Genomic DNA, 24905 nt, shown 5'->3' on the forward strand with positions numbered 1-24905 from the left:
TCATCTTGTAAAACTAAAACTCTGTACCCACTAAACTCCCCATTCCCCTTTCCCCAGCACCTGGCAGCCACCATTCAACTTTCTGTCTTTATGAATGTGACCACTCTAGGTACCTCCTATCAGCAGAATCCTGCAGTATTTGTCTTTTTGTGACTGGCTTGTTTCACTTAGCGTAATGTCCTCAAAATTCATCCACGTTGGAGCATGTGACAGAGCTTGCTTCTTTTTTAAGGCTGAATAATACCCCGTTGTGTGTGTAGACCACATTTTGTTTATCCATTCATCTATCGATGGACACTTGGGTTGCTTCTACATTCTGGCTCTTGTGACTAATGCTGTGTTGAACATGGGTGCACAAGAATCTGTTCAGGTCTCTGCTTTCAGTTCTTTTGGGCACACTCCGAGAAGCGGAATTGCTACATCATATGGTAATTCTACTTTTAATTTTTTGAGGAATCACCATGCCCTATAGTGGCTGCCCTATTTTGCATTCCCACCAACAGTACACAAGAGTTCCAATTTCTCCACATCCTCGCTAACACTTTTTTTGTTTTGGTTTGGTTTTCATACTAGCCATGCTAATGGGTGCGCGGTGGTACCTCATTGTGGTTTTGATTTGCATTTCCCAAGTGATTAGCGATGTTGAGCATCTTTTGTGTGCTTATTGGCCAATTGTATCACTTCTTTGGAGAAATGTTGATTCAAGTCCTCTGTCCATTTTTTAACTGATTTTTGTTGTTATTGAGTTGTAGGAGTTCTTTATATATTCTGGATATTAATTCTTTGTCAGATATATGAGTTGCAAATGTTGTCTCCCTTCCTGTAGGCTGCCTTTTCACTCTCTTGTTTCCTTTGATGCATAAAGTTTTAAATTTGGAGGTAGTCAAGTTTATCTGTTTTTTCGTTTGTTGCCTGTGCTTTGGTGTCTTTTCCCAGAAACCACTGACAAATCTAATGTGCTAAAGCTCTCCTGTTTTTTCTGAGTTTTGTAGTTTAAGCTCTTTACGATTAGGTCTGTGATTCATTTTGAATTAATTTTTAATGATACTGAATCTTCCTGTCTAACAACAAGGTGTGCATTTCCATTTATTTGCCTTCCTTTGTGTCTCTCAGAAGTTTTATTTCATTAAAATCTTGTATATTTTTAAAAGTTTATTTCTTCTTATTTTGTTCTTTCTGTTGCTGTTTTTGTCAGTCTTTTTTTCCAAGACAACTTCTGTGTTTCATTTGTATGACTGAACGGTATTAATTTCTATTTGAGTTGGTACCCAACCACCTTACCTAATTCTCTTGTCATAGCCATTTTTCAGTTGATTATTTTGGCTTTCTATAAGTATTTTGAGGTGAAAAAATTATAAATTATGCCAGTTCTATAATTGACAAAGCTATAATTCATAGCAAACCTCAATGAATGATATGTGACATATGAAGTCTCAGGAAGTACCTCACCCACACTTCCTGAAGTTACTCGAAATACCCCAGCTGAACAAGCAATGAATTAAAACGAAGAACTCACAAGTAAGGATGGCCTGGTACGAAACAAAACAGCAAGCAATGAAATAAAACAAACTTAAAGCCACTGTCCAGAAAAAACTGTCATTATCATAGTTACTACATTTACTGTAAATTTCAAAAATAATTAAGGAATTGTAATGTAATGCAAGAATATTTAATACAAATATGGATCTGTATTTTAAAAGAAAATATAATGTTACAACATTAAGATTGAGAGGCGCTAAATCACAGATTCAAAAATAATTTTTAAAAGTATATATGAATTTAGGTTTAGGTCCTTGCTAACAAATTTTAAAATCTGGCTAAAATGAATTAGATCATCAGAAAACCTAAGTTTACGAAGTTGATACGTAAAGAATTTGAATACCTAAAGAGCCCAAAAGCTCTGGAAGAAATTGGAGAAAGAATTCTAAAATTAACCTTGAGGAGAGGTGCTGAGGTCACTCACTGATGGGCAGCAGTGTCCGAGTCCCATCCAAGCCAGAGGGTACTGTGACTATACTGAGGTTCTAGGCTTAGATTCTAGTTCTAGATTTGCCACTTTCTAATCTGAGCAAGTCTCTTCACAGCCCGGAGCCTCCATCTTCCTATCTGTAGAATGGGAAAGTTGCATTAACTGGTCTCTAAGGTGCCTTCCTAGTCTTACAGTCTGGTGTATGTGTGTGTGTGTGGTGGGGATGTGGGGGTGTGTGTACTTCTGCTATGAAATAGAAAACGTTATTGTGTATCAGAATCATCCAGGGAGTGTTTAATTTCTTGGCTTAATCTCAAAGCCACTTAGAGTTGGGCAACCGAAATGTGTATGTTAAGAAAGCAAGCACCCTGACAGCTAATGATAGCATTTATTGAATACTTACTATGTGCCAGACACTGTTCTAAATATTTTCCATATACTATCCCATTATACCCAACCTTGAGCTCTCAGAGACCCCAAGAACATGCCTGGCATGCCCTATCCTTTTAGGGGACACTAAGTTGGTGATAGACACAAATGCATCAACAGCTTATGGTAACATTTGGTCATAGTGTTATCAAGAGGTCCCAGAATATATTAACTACTAACTTTTCCTAGTTTGCCATCAAAATATGGTTTAACTATTCTTGCAGAAAGCCCCGAGAGATCCTCTGAGAGCCCCAGAGATTCTCAGCCCCATTTTAGGAACATGGGGTTAGGGGATTTTGAGGTAGCCAGCTCTGTATTGGTTCTCCCACCAGTAATTGGAAATTGTGAAATTCACTAGATAGCAATGTAATCAAGTTCATGAAGGGCAGTGAGGCTTTGGATAGCCACCTGGAAAGGTATATAAAGGGTATGTAAGGCTAGGTGGCTCTGTAAAGGGTTATACACACCCAGGTATACCCTTCCCCAAGCTCCCCCTAATGTTAGCAATTCACATGACATGGTGCAGTTATCAAAACCAGGAAACGATCATCGATACAAGTTCTTATTTGGATTTTAGCCAGTTTCCCCCTAACATCCCTTTTCACTTCCAGAATCTAGTCTTAAGTTCCCACATTGCATTTAGTTTATGTGTCTCCTTAGTCTCCTTCGATCTATGACAGTTCCTCAGTCTTGCCTTGTATTTTGTGACCTTGACTCTTTGGTGAATGGCTGGTGAGTTACTTTATAGAATTTCTCTCAGTTGGGTTTTGAATGATTGCTCATGATTAGATCGTGTGGTTATGAACTTTTGGCCAGAATCTGCAGAGAAGTGATGTCATGTTCCTCTCAGTGCCTCCTATCAGGGGATTGTGATGTTGATACGTCTCATTATTGGTGATCTTAACTTTGGTCATGAGATTAAGGCAGTGCTGGATTTCTTCACTGTGAAATTATTGTTTTCTCCTTTGTAATTGATCAGTTTCTTGGGGGAAATACTCTGAGACTGTGCAAATAATCTTGTTTCATCTCCAGTTTTCACCCACAGATTTTAGCGTCCATTGGTGGATCTTGCCTGCAATAATTATTACTCTGGTGTTCGTCTAATGGCCATTTCGTATTTCTCTCGTTCCTCCCACATTTATAAATTGGAATTCTTTTCTAAAGAAGGCCTATCCCTTCTTCTCCGTTTATTTTTCTTACTTTATTATTTATGACATTAGTGTGGACTCATGGGTATTTATTTCATCCTATCAATTATAATCCAATGCTTCCATTATGTAGTTGTTCAGATTATCCCAGCTTTGGTCATTGGAAGCTCTTTTAAGCTGGCCCCTGTGTCCTTTTTGGCCTTCCCCAACCTTTTTCATGTATTGACTTAATTTCTGGCTCTACAAGATGCTCCAGGTCTGCAGGCTTATCTTCTGTATTTCCTGCCCCATTCCTAGAATCAACCATTTCTCTAAAGAGTCCTGGTTCCTTTGATTGGAGAGTGGTGTTTAGAAACCAAGGTCTGGGCACTACGTGTGCTCATTGTTACTGGGAAGTCGTTGTTTCTAGGCTCTCTCAGTGGACTGAGCTAGAAAATACATGTTTGCATATTAATCCAAGTGAGAAACTGACTCTCATTATCTGTGATCTATTTACTTATTTGTTCAGTCCTAGCATTCACATGAAGAAGTTTCAGGATTTTTAACCCACACCCCTATGAGAAACAGATGTAGTAACTAGCACACAGTATTTGTATACGACTCATTTTGTCTTTAGCCTTGCAGTAGCTATCAAAATTCTATTTTCCAAAGTTACTCCAGTTAGTTCCCGCATTCCCCATTCCTTTCAATGTGAGTGTGCTAATCATTTATAGTCCAGGTAGGTTAATTTGTTATTGTGTATTTCCCACTTTTCTCCCTGCCCCCTACCCATATCCTGGTTTGATTTATTTATTTCATTTGGGGAATATAAACTATTGCCATGGCTCTAAGCATCAAAGCCACATGTAAAGGTGTCCCCAGAGAAGTGTTGCCTCCCCTTCCCACCCCCATCTCATTCCCTCATCCTTCCCACCCTGTCTCACCCCAGTCTCTTTGGTTTCTGGTGTATCCTTCCTGTATTGGAAACGAAATTTTTAAAAATCAGTTCACAGAAGAGGTTCTGCCCTACGAGGAGTTATGAGGAGGAAGGTGGTGGCAGAGAAGGGAGGTCAAGTCGCAGAGGACGCTGGGAAGGGGGAGGGGGAGGATGACCCAGGGCTGGAGCCGGTGGGGTCAGCGCAGGGCCCCATGCCCGGGTGCTTCTTTCATGTCCGCCTGTGGGACTAAGGCTCCAAAGCTTGGGCCTGGAATACTCCAGACCACCAGGGAAGCGGTGTAGGGTGCCACCAGAGCCTGGAAGCCCACGCTTTCCTCCCTCGGAGATGCGGGCCCTCCAGTTCTGCCATCCTGCACTGTTTGAGAAGTCCCCCAGGAAAAGAAGCTCTCCCCTGCCCGACATGGGGCTGTCCAGGAAGCTGGGCCCAGGCAGAGCCGGCCCCTTGGACTAGTCCTGCACGTGAGGGAAGACCACTGCTGTCTTGCATCATGGGGTCATGTCAGCATGTGAAGAGGCACCCCCTCTGTCCTCTGGACACCAGCCCCGGACCCGCTCCAGGCCTCACTGTCCTGTTCAGGGTCCCCAGTAAGGACTCATCCTTCCTGGCTCAGAAGAGGAACTTGGAGGCTGGGGTAGGGGGCAGGCCCGTTGCTGAGTGTTTCAACACCAGCCCTCTGTGGGGAGGGCAGGGCATTCCCATTCCCGGCAGCAGCTGCAGTTGCACAACCCGAGCTCCTCTTAGTCAGGTGGCAAGCGGAGTTCGAGAGGGGGATGCAGGGAAGCCAGGCCTTGCCTGTCAAGCCTTTGAAAACGGCATCATCCTTGGGGAGAGAGAGGTACGACCTCTTCCCCCTTCATCTCCACCCCAAAGCCACTGGGGTTCTGCTGACGAGTCACCAGAAGTGGCTGACGACTGACTCATCAAGCGGAAACGAGTGTGCTAGGGGGCCAGGCGGCAGGCCACAGTGTGCTGGATTAACCCCCAGGGCCGCTCAGCTAAGGGTCCCCGTCCAGGGTCCCATCCCTCGGCTCCCAGGGCCCAGCGCCTTGGGCAAGTCCTGCCTCTCAGGGAAAACTTGGGGCAAGCTCTCGATGGCCTCAGGATGCCAGGGAGGCTGGCACACCGGGAACTCTGCCCAGTGCCCTGAGGATAAGGTCTTGATTGTCTGCAATGAACAGCTGGGGACACTGAGGCCAGGAGACGGGAGAGATGCTTAGGGCCCAGAGAAGGGAAGACGCGTGGGCCTGCAGGCGTTGGTGGGGGTGCGGGAGCAGGCTCTGTGCTGGCTGCTCGCAGCCCCAGGACACCACTGCGGCAGAAGTGATGTCGGCTGAGGAGGTTCATTTGCATCTTGTCTTTGCATCAGTTACAGCGGGACTCAGTAGGGCGGTGACTCATTCCTGCCTCGTGACACAGACAACTCCTCCACGCAGCAGGGGCTGGGCGGAGGGATCTTTAAACCTAGTTCACAGGGTGCAGCCCTGGCTCCAAGCTAAAGGACACCAGGGCCCCTCGAGCCACCACGGTCGTCGCCTGGTCCAGCCTAGGTTGTTGCTTCTGTGAGCCCTGGTCCTCTCTCTGGAGGAGGCGGGGCCGCAGTGGGCAGCTGGTGTAGACGGACCTAGTGGGCTCAAGACTCCCAGCCACTGGGAGTGTAGGTCTCCTAAAGCAAGATAATGTTATAGCTCCTTGAGGCTTCCCCTGCTGGGATAGAAACATGAATTGGTTTTATTTTTCTTCCAGTAGCTGCATCTGACTGTGCTGAGGGGCAGTGTCCTACAGCGGTCAAGAGCCAGACTCCCTGGGTTGCCTCGTCCTAGTTGTGTGCCCGTAGGCCAGCTGCTTAACCTCTCTTGTGTCACAGAGTGCCTGTCTCTTCATCCTCCTCCCTCCAGCTTCCCCCAAAGGTGGTCCAGCCTTCAGCCTTTTATTACTAAGTGTCCCTTACTCTGCAGGGGGGCCCACCAGGGAAAATCTCATCAAAACAGCTCAAGTCCAATGAACCCGTGTGTGCTGCTTCCCGTGTGCACCCCCCACCCCCCGACCCTCCATTCCAGAGACATCACCGAAGTGAAGTGATGCTGGGTGGCTCACAAAGGGTTTCTGTTTCCCTCGGTGCCTGGTTCCTCCCTGGCTGGGGAAGTAGGTGGATTTGCCTACGGAGGCGTCCGGGAGCTGACTACTGGGTCCAGGGTAGGATTTCATAGCTTTTTGCATGTTGTTTGCATGGCTCAGCTCTGAGCTCTGTGCTTCTGCTTGTGGTTTCCTGGTCCATCCTCAGGCCCATGGAGCTGGACGGACCACTTCCTCGGCTTCCTTCTACGAGCTAGCCTGACTGGCCAGCCGCAGGTTCTGCCTGGACGGGGTGAATGCCGCCAGATTTCTCAGGGCAAGAGCGATTGTGGCCAAGACTATAGCAGGAAAGCTTTCATGTCTTGAGAGCTTGCTCAGCACATCCACTGTGGTATTTAATCTTCCCAACAGCCCTATGGGGTTAGTACTGTCGCCAAGCCATTTTACAGAGGGGTAAACTGAGGTTCAGCAAACTTAAAGAAATGGCATGGCTAGCAAATACCAGAGTCAAGATTTGAATCTAAGTTTGTTGATGCCAGAAGCCAGGCTTATTCTCTGTGCTAGACTACCTGTCACAGCTTCCCGGGGGACTCAGGAGACCACACACATCCTTGTGAAGCTGGGCTGGTCCTGCTAGAGGCTCTCAGAATGTGGCCCTTGGCACAATTCCCCACCTGGTGCTAAAACCCCTTCTTAAAGCTCCTCCTCAGTGGCCCTCCAGCCTGAGATAAGCACCTCGGTCTCTCCTCAGTAGGATGAGGAAGGGGGTTCTTTGGAAGACCACGCCCAGAGAGGTAGCATTGCTACTAAGCCTCTGAGAAAGCAAAGAAAGCTGGCCCAGGTGGAGGTGAGGGCAGAAAATGACCAGGTGCCTGTGGCCTGGGCACCCACGCAGTGGCTGGGGCGAGGCGGGGTTGGGGGACTTGTGAAGGCAGCCCCCGCCCTGGAGCAGCCGGCACACTGAAGGGGATCTCTGCCCATCCCTGAGGGGTAGGGGACGCGGGCCTGGAAATTCAGAAAAAGTCCCCCAAGTGATTCTGATTTTTTCCCTTGGGGTCCTCCTGCCCCGCCCGGGGCACTCCCCAGGCTCTTGGAGACACTTGCTACTGCCCGCATCTCTCCACCCCCACCCCTGACCCCTCACTACTCATAGCCTGTTCTCTTGGGCTGCAGGAGGGCTCTGTCCTGCTGCTCCAAGCAGCAACCCCAGGAGCCCAGGAGCCCAGGAGCCGTTCCAGCCATGGAGGCAGCCGGTACCTGGGCCATTGCAAGGCTGATAGCACTGGGCTGTGAGTGCCCGCTGTCTCTGCCATCTACCCTAGGCCACGTGCTTCTCGAACCTGAGGATCTCCAGGCTGACTGCTGTCTGTCCCCCACGCAGGCGATGACTCAGGATGCAGCCAGGGGCCACGACGTGCACGGAGGACCGCATCCAGCACGCCCTGGAGCGCTGCCTGCACGGGCTCAGCCTGAGCCGCCGCTCCACCTCCTGGTCAGGTAGGTCTGAGGGAGCTGGGGGGGCACATTTAGGACCCGAGGAAGTCTCGGGGGCTGCGGTGAGCACTGGACCAGGCACGGAACTGGCGGACTCTGGTTCCAGCCCTGACTGACTTGAGCAAGCCCCGGGACCTCACCTGGGCAGATGTGCAGCACAGCGCCTGATGGAGAGTGGCCCTCACCCTCCTCGGCACTGAACCTTGCTTCCTTAGTGTGTGCAAGAAACATAGGTCCCTGAAGAAGGTATTGGACCTGCTTAGAAAGGCCACAACTTCTGATTCCAAAATTGTAGCTGGGAATGTGTAGACAGCTCTCCCCAGAAGTCTCCTGCTCACCTGGTTTCTAGTTCCCTCCATGGCTCCATCCTCCTCTTCCCCACAGCACAATGGAGAATCTCAGCAGAACTTCAGGGCACAGGAGGCCTCCATGTTCCACGTTCCCAGGACGGAGGAATGGGGGTATCTATAGGCGGGGCCATGGTCTCTGCAGGTGGGGGCCGTGGTCTCTGAAGGCTGGTGCCAAACTGTAATAATTCCTTACACTCAAAGATTTTTCACATCTCACTTGTCTCCCTAACTACCCCATGAGATAGATACCCATGCTCCTTGGACATTCCTTTGTACCCCAGGACCTTTGCACTTGCTGCCTGGACTTCTCTAGGAACTGCACAGATCTGGCTCCTTCCCATCCAGGTCTCAGCTCAAATGTCACCTCCTTGGGGAGGCTTTCCTTGGAATTAAGCCCACCTGGCTTAAAACTGTTTCTCACCAGCTATATGGACTTGTGCAAGTCTCTTAACCTGGCAGGACTCACCTGCCTTGTCTGTAAAACAAGAATAATATCCGCAGGAACCACTTCCCGAGGGGAGGATGGGAGACCCAATGGAGATGATGTAGGACAGTGCCGGCACCTCACAGGCGCACAGTAGGTGCTCAGGAAATGGCAGTTTTCTTCCTTCTGGCCTCCTACTCAGGTTTCAATGGGACCAAGCTTATAGAATTGAGGGGCCATCATTAAGTCAGAGAATATAAAAATATCTGTATTTTTGCACATTTTACAAAAACTTGTGACCATGTGGACACACTTCAGGACTTTGGAAGGAGCCCGTTCACATGAATGGGCCACTTCTGCCCCTACTGTTCTCACTCCCCACCACACACACGTGCCTCTGAGACAGCCCCTTTTCATTTTGGAGGGTTTTGCTGACTGCAGGGAAGCAGAAACTGACAAAATAAGAAAGTCTGGGGAAGTCACAGAGTGACAGCTTTCGAAGTAGAGATGAATGGCGTTTCCCCTTCCTGGGCTCTCCTGGCCGGCAGTCCCGGGAGGTCCCACGGCTGCCCAGACTCCGCCTCGTGTCCCGGGTGGGATCACCTCGCCCGGGCTCCTGTCCTTATTCTTCTAGCGATCTCTGCCCCGTCCCCTTCCCTGCGAACCGTGGGAGCCCAGGGCAGGGACAGTGTGGGGAAGCGGTGCTCTCCAGCGGTGCAGGGAGCAGAACCGTGGCCGGTTCCCGGGCCTGCAAGGGGGATCCCGGCCCGTCTCTGTGTCTCTTGAGCCTCCTGCCCATGTGGGAAGAAGAAACTTGTTAAGTCTCGATGGGGCGTAATAGGGTCAAGTGTGTTGATCCAGAATTTTCTGAGACTCTGACTTCAGAAAGGAAGGCCCCCAGAGCAGCCCCGGGGAGTTCCACTTCTCACCAGCCCCGCACAGACCCCAGCCTCTCTCCCCCTTTGCAGCGGGGCTGTGTCTGAACTGCTGGAGCCTGCAGGAGCTGGTCAGCCGGGATCCGGGCCACTTCCTTATCCTCCTGGAGCAGATCCTGCAGAAAACCCGAGAGGTGAGGGCCGGCTCGGGGCTGAAGGGTGGGCTGGGATCGGCTTCACAGACGTGAGAAATAGGTCCCCACAGAACCTCAGATCTGGGGTGCCCGGACCACCGAGGGGCTTGGCGGAGGAACTGGAAGCCTGCGCCTTCTCTGCTTCAGTGAAGGACTGGGGGCCGGAGGAGGGGTGTGGTCCTTTCAATAAGAACACATGGTCCCTGAGCCAGGTCCCGAGTGTAAGCTGCTTCTTAAGACAGATGTTGCATGTGGGTCAAGGTATTGATTAGGAAGAAGGGAAGAAGCTCTGCTGAATTCCTTTCCTCCAAAAGATGCATCAGAACAAAGGCACGAAAGAGAAAACAGATTGGAGAGGTAAACTGAGACCTCTCCTCACCCGTCAGTCAGGCTTTTCTGACGTGGAAGAAAAGCTGATTTGGGCTGGGGTTCCAGAACGGTGTGAGTCCCTAAGGAGACTGGCTCTTTTATAAAGAACTTTCCTTCTTTAAGTTTTCTTTTTTTTTTTTTTTTTAATATGTGACTGATTTGGAAAACACGTGACTTTCTCAGCTGTCTCTTTACCCATAAGAAGAAGGTCTCGGTTTATCAAGACACCCAAGGTTCCAGTGCTGGCAGCACCATTTACCTGCTGCTCTTATACCCTGATCCCAAGCACTCAGAACTCAGCAGAGCGAGACCACCTCTGGAGTGCTTAGCTTATAAACCCAATATAAAGGATCCACGACCGTGTAGCAACAGGGGAGGGTTTTGCATAGAAGGGGTCGAGCAGCAGGTGTGCTGGACATGTGGTCTATTCAGGGTAAAGAGAAAGAGAACTCTAAATTTGATTCTGCTGAGGTCACCAGGCACAGCAGAGATGGTGGGGCCTTCTCTGCCTCTTCAACCCCTGTGAATTCCAGAATGGGCTGAGGGACCTTCACCACTTTTTCTAAATTGTTTATCTACATGCGTGTACATGGTGCTGTGGGTGCGCTCTATCAAAGAGACTGTTCACAGAAGAGTAAATAGAGCTTGTAAACAATATGGAAAATGTCACCTCAGTTATAATAAAATAAATGCAAATTAAAACCACCAGGACACAGCTTTTGCCTAGCAAATTCACAAAAACATTATAATAACAAATGCAGGGGAGGGTACAGTGAAACTGGTACTTTCATACGTACAGGGGATTATAAATGGCAGAATTCTTTCAGAAAGCAATTTGGCGATATGTTTCAAAGATCATAAATATATTAATAGTCTTTAATCCACTGATTCCACTTCTTGAACTCTATGCTGAATAAATAATTCAAATTACAGAAAAAGGAATGCGCACAAAGGTTTTCATTGCACAGGTACTTAAAATAGCAAGAAAATCATCTCAAGTATCTAAAATAAAGCTAATAAATTATGGAGATATACCAGAAATATTATTATACAGCTAATAAAAATGATGGATATTACCCAGGGGTAGAAACAAAATTGAATATATTAAAAAGTTGCATCAGTAAAATGTATCAAATGGTTTAGGGGAAACTGATTAAACGTTTCAAAAAATATGAATTGAGATTCCCAATTCATATTCTATAGCAGATGGAATTCTAGGTGGATTAAAGATTTCAATTTAAGAAAATGAAGCTTTGAAGGAAAGGAGAAAATATTCGTGAATGTTTACATAACCCTTGCATGCAAAGCAAAAATTCATAACAGAAAAAGTTAGCACTTGTCATTTATGTACATCAAAAAATGCGTAAAATTGAAAAACCAACAAAAACTGGAAAAAATATTTACAACACAAATAGCAAGTAAACGTATAACCAGGAGGGAAAAAAAAGGTGGTCTTAGAGGTGATGTAGCAAAACAGAAATCTCTTTATAATAATTTTTGTTAAAAGAGGTTAGGGGTAAAAATGTGCCCACAGTGATTTACAACTTTGCAGAGAAAACACATAGGAAAGAAGGGTGTAAGAAGTACGTTGACACGTTGACTGTGTCTGGGTTTGGAAGAGGGATATTGTGGGGGGGGGGCTTAACTTCCATTTTCTACATTTTGGTCTTGTGATTACGTTCCTTTTTACTTTTAAAAAAAAGCAAAGGAACAGAGAAGGAAGCACTGCTCTGTTGTGCACCCTGTGAGCCTCACGCCTCCTCTCCTGTTCTCGCCGCAGGTCCAGGAGAAGGGCACCTATGACCTCCTTGCCCCCCTGGCCCTGCTCTTCTATTCTACTGTCCTCTGTGTAAGTTCCAGACTGGCCCAGGCCGGGGGAGGCGGGCAGGAGGGAGGGCAGCCTCCGAGGAAGGGGGCACAGCCCTCACAGCTCTGAGGATAAACACACAGAGAGTGTCCAGCAAGGCGGGCGTCAGCTTTCTCACGGCTTCTGCTTAGCTGTCTTGAGAGGGCTCCAGTAACTCCACAGGATGCTACTGTGCCCAGCACAGCGGGGCATGGAGGGGAGGGAGTGCGGTCATAGTGTGCTCCCAAGCTACAAAAGAGATTCCATTAAGAGAGTCGATGTCCACCTCATCTTGTACCTCAGTGGCCAGTTTCACCCAGTGGGATCGCCCCTTGTTCATCAGACTGGAGGTACCAAAGGACTCCATGTACATTGAGTCAATCCACTTCAAAGAATAAGCATTTGCCTCTTGTGAGGGTGAAGGTGGTTTAGGCATTGCAGAGCAGTCCCCAGAATGAGTGGCAGCCATGACACCATTTAGGATGATCTCCAAATGACAGCTTTTCAGAGCGGTGCTCTGATGTGTGTGTTTGGTAAACTGTTATGCTTGGTACGTCCCTGGGCACCACTTTGTCTGTAACTCACTTCCTGTGGGTAACTTTCAATTCCACCTGCCCTCATCCTGGGACACGCTGCTGCCAGGAAATGTGTGCCCTTTGTAGAACATTCCAGAAAGCAGCAGGGTCTGCTCCGGAACATCAGTGAGCTTTCTCTCACCAGACCTCTCTGCTTGCCACTCCCTCTCCATCCCAGACACCACACTTCCCACCAGACTCAGATCTCCTTCTGAAAGCAGCCAGAACCTACCACCGGTTCCTGACCTGGCCTGTTCCTTACTGCAGCATCTGCCAGGAACTGCTCACCTTCATTGATGCTGAGCTGAAGGCCCCAGGTAAGTGTCGAGATGGCTGGCACCTGGGGCAGGGATGACGCGGTCAGGACATTTCCAGCTCTTCTGAAACTGGGCTCTGGGTACGACCCTCCTCACCTCGCATCCCTCAGCTCTTCTCTGCCCGTGGTCGGCTCCACAACCTTGGCGTCTTCTCTTCGTGGGGCTGTGGCACCGTGTGTGCACCAGCGTCAGGTGGCTGCAAGCAGCAAACACAGGCAGGAGCTCAAGGGGGGATCGTTAGGGGAAGCTGAGCCAGGCTTCGGGGCAAGAAGACCACACTTTGCAGCCTGGGTCCCTGCTCTGGTTAGCGCAGGGGGTCTCTGAGGCTGCCCGGGTCAGACAGAGAAGCCCCTGCAATAATGACAAGAGGCCCTCCAAGCAGTCAGCTGACCTGTCTTCCTTTAACTAATCAGCTTATCTGTCTTCCCCCAGCCAGTCAACTGATCTGTCTTCCTTTAACCAATCAGCTAATCTGTCTTCCTCCAAGCAGTCAGCTGATCTGTCTTCCCCCAGCCAGTCAGCTGTCTGTTGTTACAGAGGAGCTGAGCAGACATGGGTTAGGGTTAGCCATCAGCGAAAGTCTGCCTATTACTTGCCCCGTACCTCCTGGTAGAGACTCAGGTGGAAGATTTGAGAAATCAGGCCCTGAGGAGAAGAGGTTGGACTAGGAAAGGTGTCGGGGCACATGGTGAATAGACAGGTCAGCCAGCCTAGCTTCCCAAGGCACCCTAAGCGAACAAGCCAATTTAAGGTTAATCTCCTTCATTCCCTTCCAACCTACTGACCCCCAAAACAAACAGGTCTAGATGCCTCTGGGCTTCTTGCTGGTAACCAGAATTCCTTTAGCAAGAATGCAAAGCTTTTCTTCATTTCTATAATTAGATAGAAAGGATTTAAAATGCAAATACCTTGGCAGGACCTTCAGTCTATAGCAAAGATCTAAATGCCCTTACTTTGAAATGGCTAAGGGAGATGCTGGCTTGGGGGAGAGTTGTCACCTGCGTGCAGGGAGACCGCTTCCCAATTTCAAGTGGAACCAGCTGGCTCTCACCAGCTGAATGCACGCTATGCCTTGAGATGTTTTTGTGGGCAGCTGAGCAGGAACTCTGCTCTGAGCAGCCCAGAGAACAGATGTGGAGCAGAAGGGCGGGCTGTGGAGAGGCTCAGACTCTGGGACGTGGGGTTCTCAGCTTGGGGAACAAGAGCCAGGCAGAGTAACGGCTGGAGATGGAAATGGAATGAGGGTCCTTGGACTCAGAGCAGGGAGGACTCCTGGAACTCTAGTCACTCACTGCTGAGCGTCTTCCTGTGGTTCTTGCCCCTGGGACCATGTGATGCCTCAGATGTGCTGGGGACCGAGAAGCAAATGCCTGAAGGGAGATGCTCAGCCCAGGCTGCCCGTGCTAGGAGCGTCTCCTCTTCCACGGAAAGCCGAACCGAGATAGGAAACCATTAGCTCTTTCTCATGACAAAGAATCATTTTCAAATAATTAAAAAACCTAGCACTCATTCTGATGTGTAGTGAGCCTGTGTCAGAGACGCATCCAACTCGTTACTGAGGGAACCAGCAAGGCTGGAGAGCTGGTTTAAAGAAAGGTATGAGAAACTGAAATAAATTTCTCATATAAGCCACAATAAGATGGCAGGATTAGATACAAAGTTAGGTTAACATCACATTGGGGAATAAAACATCTATGAGGGGAAAAACCTTTAAAGTTACCTTGTGTACCGAACAAAAATTACTCACCTCACATCCACAAGTGAACCTCTGATTTCACAGAACATGAGCCCTCATTAATAGCAAACAGTAAATTAATCCAAATTACCTTCTTCTACGTACCCTTAAGTGGGCTAATTAGGAAGTGCTTTAGTGTTACTTTGTAAAGGCGCATGGTGATAGTTTTGCCTTACTGCTGAGTGGCTCCACCGCCAGTAACCCCAGCTCAAGGAGGCAATGGGAGGAAAGGGGTTGGGTGGCGTGGGTAGGATGGAGGCGGGGCAGTTAGCTCTGGAGGAGAGGCAGTGGCTGAATCACTTGGTGGTTACCAGTACTGGGTACTAGACCATCGTGGTTTCAAGTTTTGTGGCTGGGGAGCCTTTGGCAAGACATTTAACGTCATAGGAGCCTCAGTTTCCTTATCTGTGAAATGGGAGTACAATAATGTCTCTTTCTCTCTCTCAGAGCAGTGTGTGAGGATGAATGCTGGCCTACACTGATTTCCCATTGCTGGGGGCATTAGGGTTTGGGTGGTCTTAGCTTAACAGATGGGTCCTGGCAAGGCCACAGGGAGAAGACAATGAGGGACCTGGGGAGCTGGGCCCTCCACCCCTGGAGCCTTAGGGAGTCAGTTGCCATGGAGATGAGTGAAACAGTTTATCTTGCTTTGATGTGGCTGGGTGGCAGAGGAAGCGGGCAGGTTATCAAGCCTGCGGGCCTCCCCCTTCTTCCTGACTCCACTCCTAGTAGGGTTGCCTACTGCCTCCATCTGGGGGTGACAGGAAACCTCACGTCAGTGCTGCCGGGTCCTGCCCACCACAGCCCTCCTGGGTTCAGCCCACATGTTTGTTGAGTATTTACTCTGTGTCTGCACGGCTGTGCAGACCACAATCCTGGCCTGCAGAGAGCTGGTCTGTAATCCTGAGGGGCAAGAGTGGGCATCGTGGGTGTAAGTCACTGCAGTTTTCGAAGGACCCAAAGTCCTCCGAGTGCATCTCACCCAGACCACAGCCCTGGGGTGTGAGGGGGAAAAGCAACATTACTCCCATTTTGTGCGTGAGACAACCGAGGCCCAGCAAAGTGTGATGATTCTTGCCCAAGTTACAAAGTCAAGTGTGAAAGAAGGAACATGGGCCTCGGGGTGACAAAGACCAATGCTGTGTCACTTACTAGCTGATGACCTTGGGTGGGTTATAAGGTCTCTGAGCCTCCTTGTCAAAAGTAGGACTGTGTTCACAGCAGCACTGTTTACAGTTGCCAAGACTTGGAAGCAACATAAGTACCCATCATAAGATGAATGGATAAAGAAGGTGTGGTTTATGTTTATATACAGTGAAATATTATTCAGCCATAAAAAAGAATGAAGTAATGCCATTTACAGCAACATGGATGGATCACACTAAGTGAAGTAAGTCAGACAGAGAAAAGCAAATATTATATGATATCACTTAATATGTGGAATCTTAAAAAATGATACAGATGAACTTATTTATAAAACAGAAACAGACTCATCGACATAGAAAACAAACTTATGGTTACCAAGGAGAAAGGGGCAGAGGGATAAATTAGGGGTTTGAGATGAACAGATACACACTATTATATATAAAATAGATAAACAACACGGTCCTACTGTGGAACACAGGGAACTATATTCAGTATCTTGTAACAACCTATAACAGAAAAGAATCTGAAAAAAATATATGTGTAACTGAATCACTTTGCTGTACCCCTGAAACTAACACAACATTGTAAATCAAGTATATTTCAATTTAAAAAGTAGGGGTGCCATTGTTGATGACGAGGATGGCGTTGGCGGTGATGGCTATGGTTGCATCACTGCTGAGGCTGGGTGTCATCTATCCTCAGATCATCCCCCTGGGTAATTCCCATCTTTCAGCTGATGAAACTGAAGGCCAGATAATTAAGTAGTTGGCCTGTGGTCACATAGCCAACAAGAGTTCTAACACTTGAACCCATGTCCATTTGATTCCAGAAGCCATATCGTTTGACTCCAAACATAACATTCTCATGTTTGCGTGAAGCTGTGTTTCTACCACGAGGCATAGGCAGGTGGTTGTGTGCGATGAGAGACTGTGGGCTGGCCGGCGCTCCCGGCCGGTGGGCAGCTTCTCCTGCCCCTTTTCCTTTCACTGAGCGCCTGCCCACCCTTTGACCTCCTTTCAAAGCAGGAACACACCTGGATTAATCAGTTTTGTCTCTCAACTGGTGGCAGGTGAATTCTGAATATTCTTCAGTGGCAGTAAGTTTCTCTTGGATGTGACTGATCAAAGAATTTGTATTTTATACATTTTATCTGTGATTATGAATGAATGAAAGGTTTATACCCCCAATTCCTGCCGGCTCTTTAGAACCCAGGCTCCCTGAGCTGAGGGGCAGGAAGGGGTTGGTCAGGGGACCCTGGGAGGGAGGAACGCATCAGAGAAAGCCGGCTGCTGGGAGTGTTTGTGTCAGGGTACAGTGTGGTTCAGACTCAGACTCCAGACCAAGCTGACGTTCATTGTAGACACAGGAAGAGGAACAGCACTGTCTCCTGCTAGGTCTGGGCTTCCCCTGCCTCGTGTCAGCGCAGGCGACCCCGCGGAATGGTGGTGCTCGCCTTCTAAGGGGAAAACGTCAGGCAAACGGGGACAGTGCTGTTGCTGCCCGCCTTGTGGCTGCCCAGGCCCCGTCTCATGTCCTCAGCCCAAGCGTTCTGTAGGAGCGTCCTGAACCTGGTACCAGTTCCAGCTCCATGACACCAGTGGGGACTGTCACGCATCCTCTGTCTTCATAGTCAGCTGCTCTGTGCAGAATGGCCATTTCTAGTCACAACTTTAAAAAAGAGGAGGCAGGGAGGGTATAGCTCAGTGGTAGAGCACGTGCTTAGCATGCACAATGCATGAGGTCCTGGGTTCCATCCCTCGTCCCTCCATTAAAGTTAATAAATAGATAAACCTAATTACCTCCACCCCAAACAAATTAATACAACATTGTAAACCAACCATGCTTCAGTTAAAAAAGGAATATTTGTATTTTTAAAATAAAAAAATAAAGAGGGGAAGCACAGGTCGGTAAACAAGGCTCAGCTGCGAAGGGGCCCACGTGCCTGGATGAGGTATTTGAACCTCACTGTGGCCGCCCACCACCGGCTCCCACTGCCGGGACCCATCCCTCTCCTGCATGAGGTGGCCCTTTCGAATTTCTACTTATCAGGACCTGGCACAGAAACCCCTAGGCAGGTTTTTTGTTCAGCCCTTGGGCCAGCCTTGGTCTAAGAAAGATGGTCCCTAAACTAAGAAAGTTGTTCCTATCTACTGAGGTGCCCAGAGAAGAGGGGTGAAAGTCGAAGGGAGGAACGGGGCCATCACCCTGAGGCTCCCGAAAAGTGGAGGTCCGTTATCAGGAGAAGCCGAGGAGCGGGGGATTTGATGGCTGTCTTTGGGGGAGGGGTAGAGAGCTCCAGCTGATGCTCTGGGTGCCCCTTGGGAAATGCTGGAATCTGGACTGCTCAGCACCAGCCAGTCAGCTCTGGAAGCAGCTCCCTCTGGGTCCCCCACTCATGCAAAGAAATCAGGCAAACTGCAGCTCCCAGCTCTAATGACATCACAGCCCCGGAATGAGACCATTAAAGCGTCCTAAGATAAGCAGGTGGAGAAAAAAGGATGTTAGAGGATGTTCCTTGTTATGGAGACCAAAGGGGAAGAGGATGTTTTAAGGAGAAAGTTGTTTACAGTATCAAACACTCGAAAGAAAGGCAGTGCAAGGAGGAATTGGCTGAGGTGCTGAGCCCTGTGACCGGGAAGCTTTAAGCTTCCAGGGGCAGTGGGATTGGAGGCTGAGGCCTGCGTTTGGGAGGGAACCGGATGAGGAGGGAGAGTGATCACCACCTGCTGCCCCGGGAGGGGGTGTGGCCCCGGCCCGCCTGCCCATCAACGGGGGCAGAACTGAGGGGGTAGCGACTGGTCAGCAGGATGTGCATTCCCTGTTAAAACATTACATAGTATAAGGAAAGTGCAGAAAGGTCAAGAGAAGACTTTGCTGTCTGTGTGTTTTGGAGTCGGAGAGACTTGGGGGCAGGGGATGGGGGTGGGGGGGATGCACTCCTGCAGCCGTTTGTTGGGGGTTAAGGGGCCGTAGGGGACTTTTCTCTGTCATGCCTGCAAGTGGCCACCAGGTGGTGTCCTGAGCCCCGATAGTAATCACCACTGTTTCCAGGGACTTTCCTATCAAAGTAGACATCACATAAACTTCTAAACATGGGACGGTTCCCTAAGCGACACATCAAACAAAAGGCCCCAAATCAAAGCAACTCGGTCCTATGTTGGAATAGCATAAATTGGGAACTTGGAGCCATTTACTAAACAAAAATCCTGGCTCTTCTGTTTACAGCTGTCTCTAACCCCAGCGTTGGCATTGCTCTTCTCCGTGGGGCTGGCCTTCCTGCTCCCAGCTCACACCCAGTCCAGGTTGGCCAGCCCACCCTCCGGCAGGGGCCCCCATGACAATGTCCAGGCTCTAACAAGGAGGCTGCCTGCCCCGAGTCCCAGCCCTGGCTTGTGTTACCCTTGTCGTTGGGAAGAGTGAACTGTGGTTTCATCTCACCGTGGTTGACACAGAACTGAAGATGTCCTGGGAGGGGTCTGTTCTCCAGCTACAGGACTGAGTCAGGTTGCAGGGAGAAGGGGAGGACTCTGGCTCGTTGCTTCCCTGCACATTTGAATCCGAGGAGACGGAGAGGTGGATGAGGCCAGAGAGGAGGACCAAGATGGGGGCTGTGCTGCAGTGGCTCAGCCTGAAAGAGGGACAACGCCAGGCAGGCCCGGGGCCCCTGAGGGTCCCCGAGAGCATGTGCAAAGCAAGGCTGAGATGCTGAGAGGAAAGTGGGGTCGGCTGGTGCTGAGGCTGAGCTGAGGGTGCCTGGCACACCCACTGTGGGAGGACACCTGGGATTGGAACGGGCCGTAGTGACAGGAACCAGGACCAGCTGGGCAGCAGGAGACCCGGCTGCCTCGTGGGTCCTGTTCTTCTCCCAGGACGCCCTGCCCCATAGTCGCTGTGCAGTGAAGCTTTGCGGGACAGGTGGGGCCGAGATGAGGTCTGGGAATAGGGCTTATTAAAGGCCCTGGAGGCCACAGGTCTGATCAGCCCCTCCCCTGGTCCAGGAGCTCCCAGCCTGATTCTCCAGGGCCAGGCTCCTGCGAGGTGCAGGGCCATGACTGCTGAAGGAACAGGGTAACCCATGAACTGGCTTTTGTTGTTGTTGTTTTTGGCCACAGGAATCTCCTACCAGCGACTGGTGAGGGCTGAGCAGGGCCTGTCCACGAGGAGTCACCGCAGCTCCACTGTGTAAGTGCTCCTGGGGCGCGAGGAATGGGGGGTTGTGTGATGTTTTGTGCACAGGTTCATTTTTCTGGGTTAAAGTTCTTTTATCAGATTCCTAAATGGGTCTGAGACTTTAAAAACAAGCAAACAAAAACAGGTTAAAACCACCTGCCTTGATTGTGCCAGGTGCTGAGCACACATTACGTTACTTTACACCCCCCTTTTTCAGATGAGGAAACTGAAGGTCAGAGAGGCCAAGTAACTTCCCCAAGATCACACAGCTAGCAAGTGTCTGAACCAGGATTTGAGCCTCAGGTAGACTCAAAAGCCCAGGTTCATTCTATAACATCTTTCTGCCTGTTAGTAAAATAGCCTTTTCCAAACTGTTTCAACCAGGACCTACAATAAAGATGCATTTTATATAAAGGCCTGGTGTATATACACACACACAGAACTGAGACAAGTTTCAGGAAACGAAACTCACCCTCTCCCCGGGATGAGCTCTGACCTATTCTAGTCCATTTCATTTAAAAGACACTTCTGGTTGTTGGTCCTCAAAGTGGTTTCATTACGCACTCCTGGGTCCCTGCCTGCAGCTGGAAAAGCACCAGAGAGGAAGCCTCCGTTCTGAGGACCCTCCGGCAGCTCTCCCCGCCCATGGGTGGTGTTTCACCAAGACACTCGGGAGCCCAGAGACCCCCCCCCTCCTCCACCAGCTCAGAAGTTATAGTCGCCTCAGCCCCTCCCCAGCCTCAGCCCCAGTGATGCAGGGCACATTCACTGAGCAAGCTTTTGTTGAGTTCCTTCTTGGTAAAAACAAACAAAAAAGCCAGTGGCAGATTTTGAGAGAGACAAAAAGAACATTAAAAAAAAAAAAAAACCCTTAATGTTGGTTTAGTAAGTAAGTAAGTAAGTAAGTAAGTAGGATGGCACCAGGGTGCTGAGGTAGGTGGAGGGCAGGTGGTCACAAATATCTTCTAGGCACTTGCTGAGCCCTGGGCCCTGTCGTGAGCATCACTGCATCATTCAGCCCTTGTGTTAACCCTGTGAGGAAGGTCCAGGAACTGAGGCACAGAGAGGTTTGCAGAAAGAGCTTAGAGCTGAGAGACAGTCTCACTTTGATTATCTGTACTTGGGGACAAGCGTGCAGAGGAAGTGTGCAGGTGGGGAGGGCATGGGTGTGGCTGGCCTGGCCCTGTACACAGTGGAGCTCAATGCATGCCCTTGAGGGAATGACTACTGGTTGGTGAGGGAGGGGGGCTCAGTGAGGGACCCCTTGCATGAGCTGGCTCCTTTTTTCTTACAAGTAGAGAGATCAAAATGAGTTCCTTGCTAAACCATGGGGACTCTGACAGATTCTGGTCCCACTCCTGAGTCCTGACGCCAGGGCCAGCTCTGGGACGGCCATCCACAGACACTGGCAAGAGGGCCACCTGGCCGGTGCTTCCTTGCACTGGGTTTAAACGCAGCGCGGCTTTCTGAGGGCACGAGAGCAGGTGTGAGCGGCTCACACTAAGGCGCTTACAGGTGTAACCGAGCTGGCTGGAATGCCGTCGAGAAAAGCCATCTCAGGGGTCGGGTTGGGGTAGGTGATGTGAGAACAGCCATGTGTTAACTGTTAACTGAGTGGTCAACGCCTCGGCGTTCACTATTCTTTTCGCATTTGGATATGTTTGAAATTCTCCATGATGAGCACATTGGAACACTGGCATCAGGAGAGAGCCAAGGGTCCGGGGGAGGGGAGGCGGAGGTGACTGGACGCCCCCGGCCCGATGCTGGCCTGTGTGATGACTTTGGCAAGTTAGGAGGGGCTCCCCTGTGAGCAGAGGAGTCAGAGAAGCCCTTCCTACTGGCTCATGCTGCCCGCACCCCACCCCCGGCTTCAGGAGCAGGGCTCCGGCTGCGATTTCAGGCCGCACCGCGCGTGACAGCATGGGGCTGTGTTGCCACCCCCTCCCCAAAATGACCACCTAGCTTCAAGTCACCTCACCTGAAGGATGATCCTTTTTTGCATAATCTTGCATCTGTCCTGTAGGAAAAAAAAATGTTTTATATAAAAATTGAAGTAAAATTTATTCTTGAAAATTAAGTTCAATTTTTAAAAGGTCTTTGAAAACGAGAGCTGAAAACTACTAAGAAGTTGACCATAAGCTGTCCCCTTGGTACTGGGGGCTCGTAAGCCCCAGCCTCTCTCCTGGCCTCAGGCCCCACCTGGGCTGTGAGGAGGCCGGGGCCACCAGCTCTGTGGCCATCCCCTGCCCCCGGTGTCCACAGCCGGTCCTCTTGTCCCCAGCACCGTGCTGTTGCTGAACCCGGTGGAGGTGCAGGCCGAGTTCCTCGCCGTGGCCGACAAGCTGAGCTCGCCCAGGCACTCGCCGCACAGCACCTACACCACCCTCCTCCTGCACGCCTTCCAGGCCACCTTTGGGGCCCACTGCGACCTCCCAGGTCTGCACTGCAGGCTGCAGGTATGTGCCTGGGGCCCGGGGCTCAGCACTGCCTCTTTCCAGCCGAGAAGTCTTCTCCAGAAAGGCAGAGTCCCCTCTCTGCTCCCCCTCTGAGGCCTCTCACCATGAGTGACATGGTGGGGTGGGGACTGGAGGGCTGGCCTCATTGAGAAGGTTTCTGTTGTGCTGGGTCCTAACCTGGCTGGGTGGCACCCTGGACAGTGGGGCTGGACACAGAGCCTCAGGGCACGGCATGGGCTGGGTGGAGAGGAATGAGCTTCTGGCTGAAGCAGGAAGTCCAGGCATCCAGTTCCAGTTCTGTGACGGGTCAGCTGTGTAGCCCTGGACAGCCCCCTCCCCTCTCTGGGCACAGTGGTGAACAGAGGACCCTCCCAACTCTGCAGGGCTCTGGCTCTGGACCTTTCTGTTTCCAGAGAATAGGGGTGGAGCAGGAGGCCTGGCTCCCTGGTCAGCTGTGGGTAGAGGTGGGTGATGAGGCTGAGGAGGGACTGACCAAGAAGTCAGGCAGCCAAGCCATGGTTTGGGGTTTCAGTCCAAGACCCTGGCAGAGCTCGAGGACATCTTCACGGAGACCGCAGAGGCACAGGAGCTGGCATCTGGCATCGGGGATGCCTCTGAGGCCCGGCAGTGGCTCAGGACCAAGCTGCAGGCAGTGGGAGAAAAAGCCGGCTTCCCTGGTGTCTTAGGTGAGGCTCTGTGGATGAAGGGGGCCCGTTTACCCCTGGTGCATTCCAGCTTCCCAAGAGAGCTGCCGGGCTGGCCTGGTGGTTCTGTTCTACACAGTCATTCAGGGACTCAGATTCTCCGACACCTGGTTGCTCCACCGTCCCTGAGGGCTGGACTCCTGTCCACAGGGTCGGCGTTGGGCCACCATCATCACCACTGGGGCAGCTTGCGGGAGGAGGAAGAGAGAGTGCTGAGGGCCAGGGGCTTCATCTTCACAACGAAGATAACGCAAATGCTGCTCGTGGCATGTGTGCATGTACCCCTTTAAGCCACCTTAGTCACTGGGCCCACCTCGTCCCAGGGGGCCTGGGAAGCAACCTTTCAGTAAATCTGTTCTGGAAGAAGCGACCCCTGCCATTGTTCTTTCATCTGAACCCTGTAAAATAAGGCGCAGGGGCTGAGACTTGGCCACATTCACGCAGCTTAGGACAGGGCAGGGCATCTGCTCTGTGTGCTGGAAAGCTGCCCTCCGTCTGCGGGCCGGGCCTCCCAGCTTCCAGCTCAGCCCCAGCCCACCCGGCTGCACGTCCTGTGCTCCTGTGCCCGTCCTCTCCCAACTCTGGCCCCTCCTCCAGGACGAGGGGCCTGGGCTGGCCAATCTCAAGGCCCCTACTGGCCCTCACCTTCTGCTCCTCCTCCCCCATTCCTCCAGACCCTGCAAAGCCCGGCAGTCTCCGCACCATCCCCATCCCTGTCGCCAGGTGCTACACCTACAGCTGGAACCAGGACAGCTTCGGTAAGCAGCCCTCATGGTGCCCACCCCCTCGCCAGCCCCCACTCCAGGCAGGCTCTAAGCAGAGCAGGGGGCAGTGCTTTGAGTCCTGGGCTGGCCTGTCGGCACCCCCAGGGGTGTACAAGAGGGGCTTCAAGAGCCCAGACCCCCAGACGGTGCCTCCTCTTGCTTCCCCGCAGACATCCTGCAGGAAATCCTGCTGAAGGAACAGGAGCTGATCCAGCCAGGAATCCTGGGGGATGATGAGGAGGATGAGGACGAGGAGGAGGACGAGGAGGAGGAGGAGGAGGAGGACTTGGAAACCGACGGGCATTGTGCCGAAAGGGACTCACTGCTCTCCACCAGCTCGGCTGCCTCCCGCGACTCCACCCTGTCCCTCGCCTCGTCCCAGACCTCAGGACCCACCCTCTCCCGCCAGCTGCTGACCTCCTTTGTCTCGGGCCTCTCGGACGGCATGGACAGTGGCTACGTGGAGGACAGCGAGGAGAGCACCTTCGAGCGACCCAAAAGGCCTGGCAGCCGGGAGCGCCGGGGCCACCGCAGGCCTGGGCAGAAGTTCACGAGGATCTATAAACTGTTCAAGAGCACCAGCCAGCTGGTCCTGCGGAGGGACTCCCGGAGCCTGGAGGGCGGCTCGGACACCACCTTGCCCCTGCGGCGGGCCGGCAGCCTCTGCAGCCCGCTGGATGGCCTGGTGCCACCCCCGTCCAGGGCCCAGCGCTCCCGCTCCCTGCCCCAGCCCAAGCTCAGCCCCCAGCTGCCCAGCTGGCTCCTGGCCCCCGCCTCCCGCCACCAGCGCCGCCGCCCCTTCCTGAGTGGGGATGAGGACCCCAAGGCTTCCACACTACGTGTCGTGGTCTTTGGCTCCGATCGGATTTCGGGGAAGGTGGCTCGGGCGTACAGCAACCTGCGGTGAGAGCCGAAACGGGGGCATCACT

General features: G+C 51.0%; 1 protein-coding gene across 4 annotated transcripts in view; it reads left to right on the top strand.

Annotated features, from left to right (window-relative positions):
* Positions 1–24905, top strand: part of PIK3R5 (phosphoinositide-3-kinase regulatory subunit 5) — a 61704-nt gene that overhangs the window by 29927 nt on the left and 6872 nt on the right. For all 4 annotated transcript variants that reach the window (XM_074342215.1, XM_074342217.1, XM_074342216.1 and 1 more), the window contains exons 2-10: positions 7939–8054; positions 9794–9894; positions 12044–12112; positions 12863–13001; positions 19995–20064; positions 22334–22508; positions 23041–23194; positions 23887–23970; positions 24147–24879. In XM_074342215.1, coding sequence (XP_074198316.1) covers positions 7952–8054; positions 9794–9894; positions 12044–12112; positions 12863–13001; positions 19995–20064; positions 22334–22508; positions 23041–23194; positions 23887–23970; positions 24147–24879 — 1628 coding nt within the window. In that variant the 5' untranslated portion in view covers positions 7939–7951. The remainder of the gene's footprint in view (positions 1–7938; positions 8055–9793; positions 9895–12043; positions 12113–12862; positions 13002–19994; positions 20065–22333; positions 22509–23040; positions 23195–23886; positions 23971–24146; positions 24880–24905) is intronic.

This window comes from Camelus bactrianus, chromosome 16 (assembly GCF_048773025.1).
Source record: "Camelus bactrianus isolate YW-2024 breed Bactrian camel chromosome 16, ASM4877302v1, whole genome shotgun sequence".
In the NCBI taxonomy this organism is placed as follows: domain Eukaryota; kingdom Metazoa; phylum Chordata; class Mammalia; order Artiodactyla; family Camelidae; genus Camelus; species Camelus bactrianus.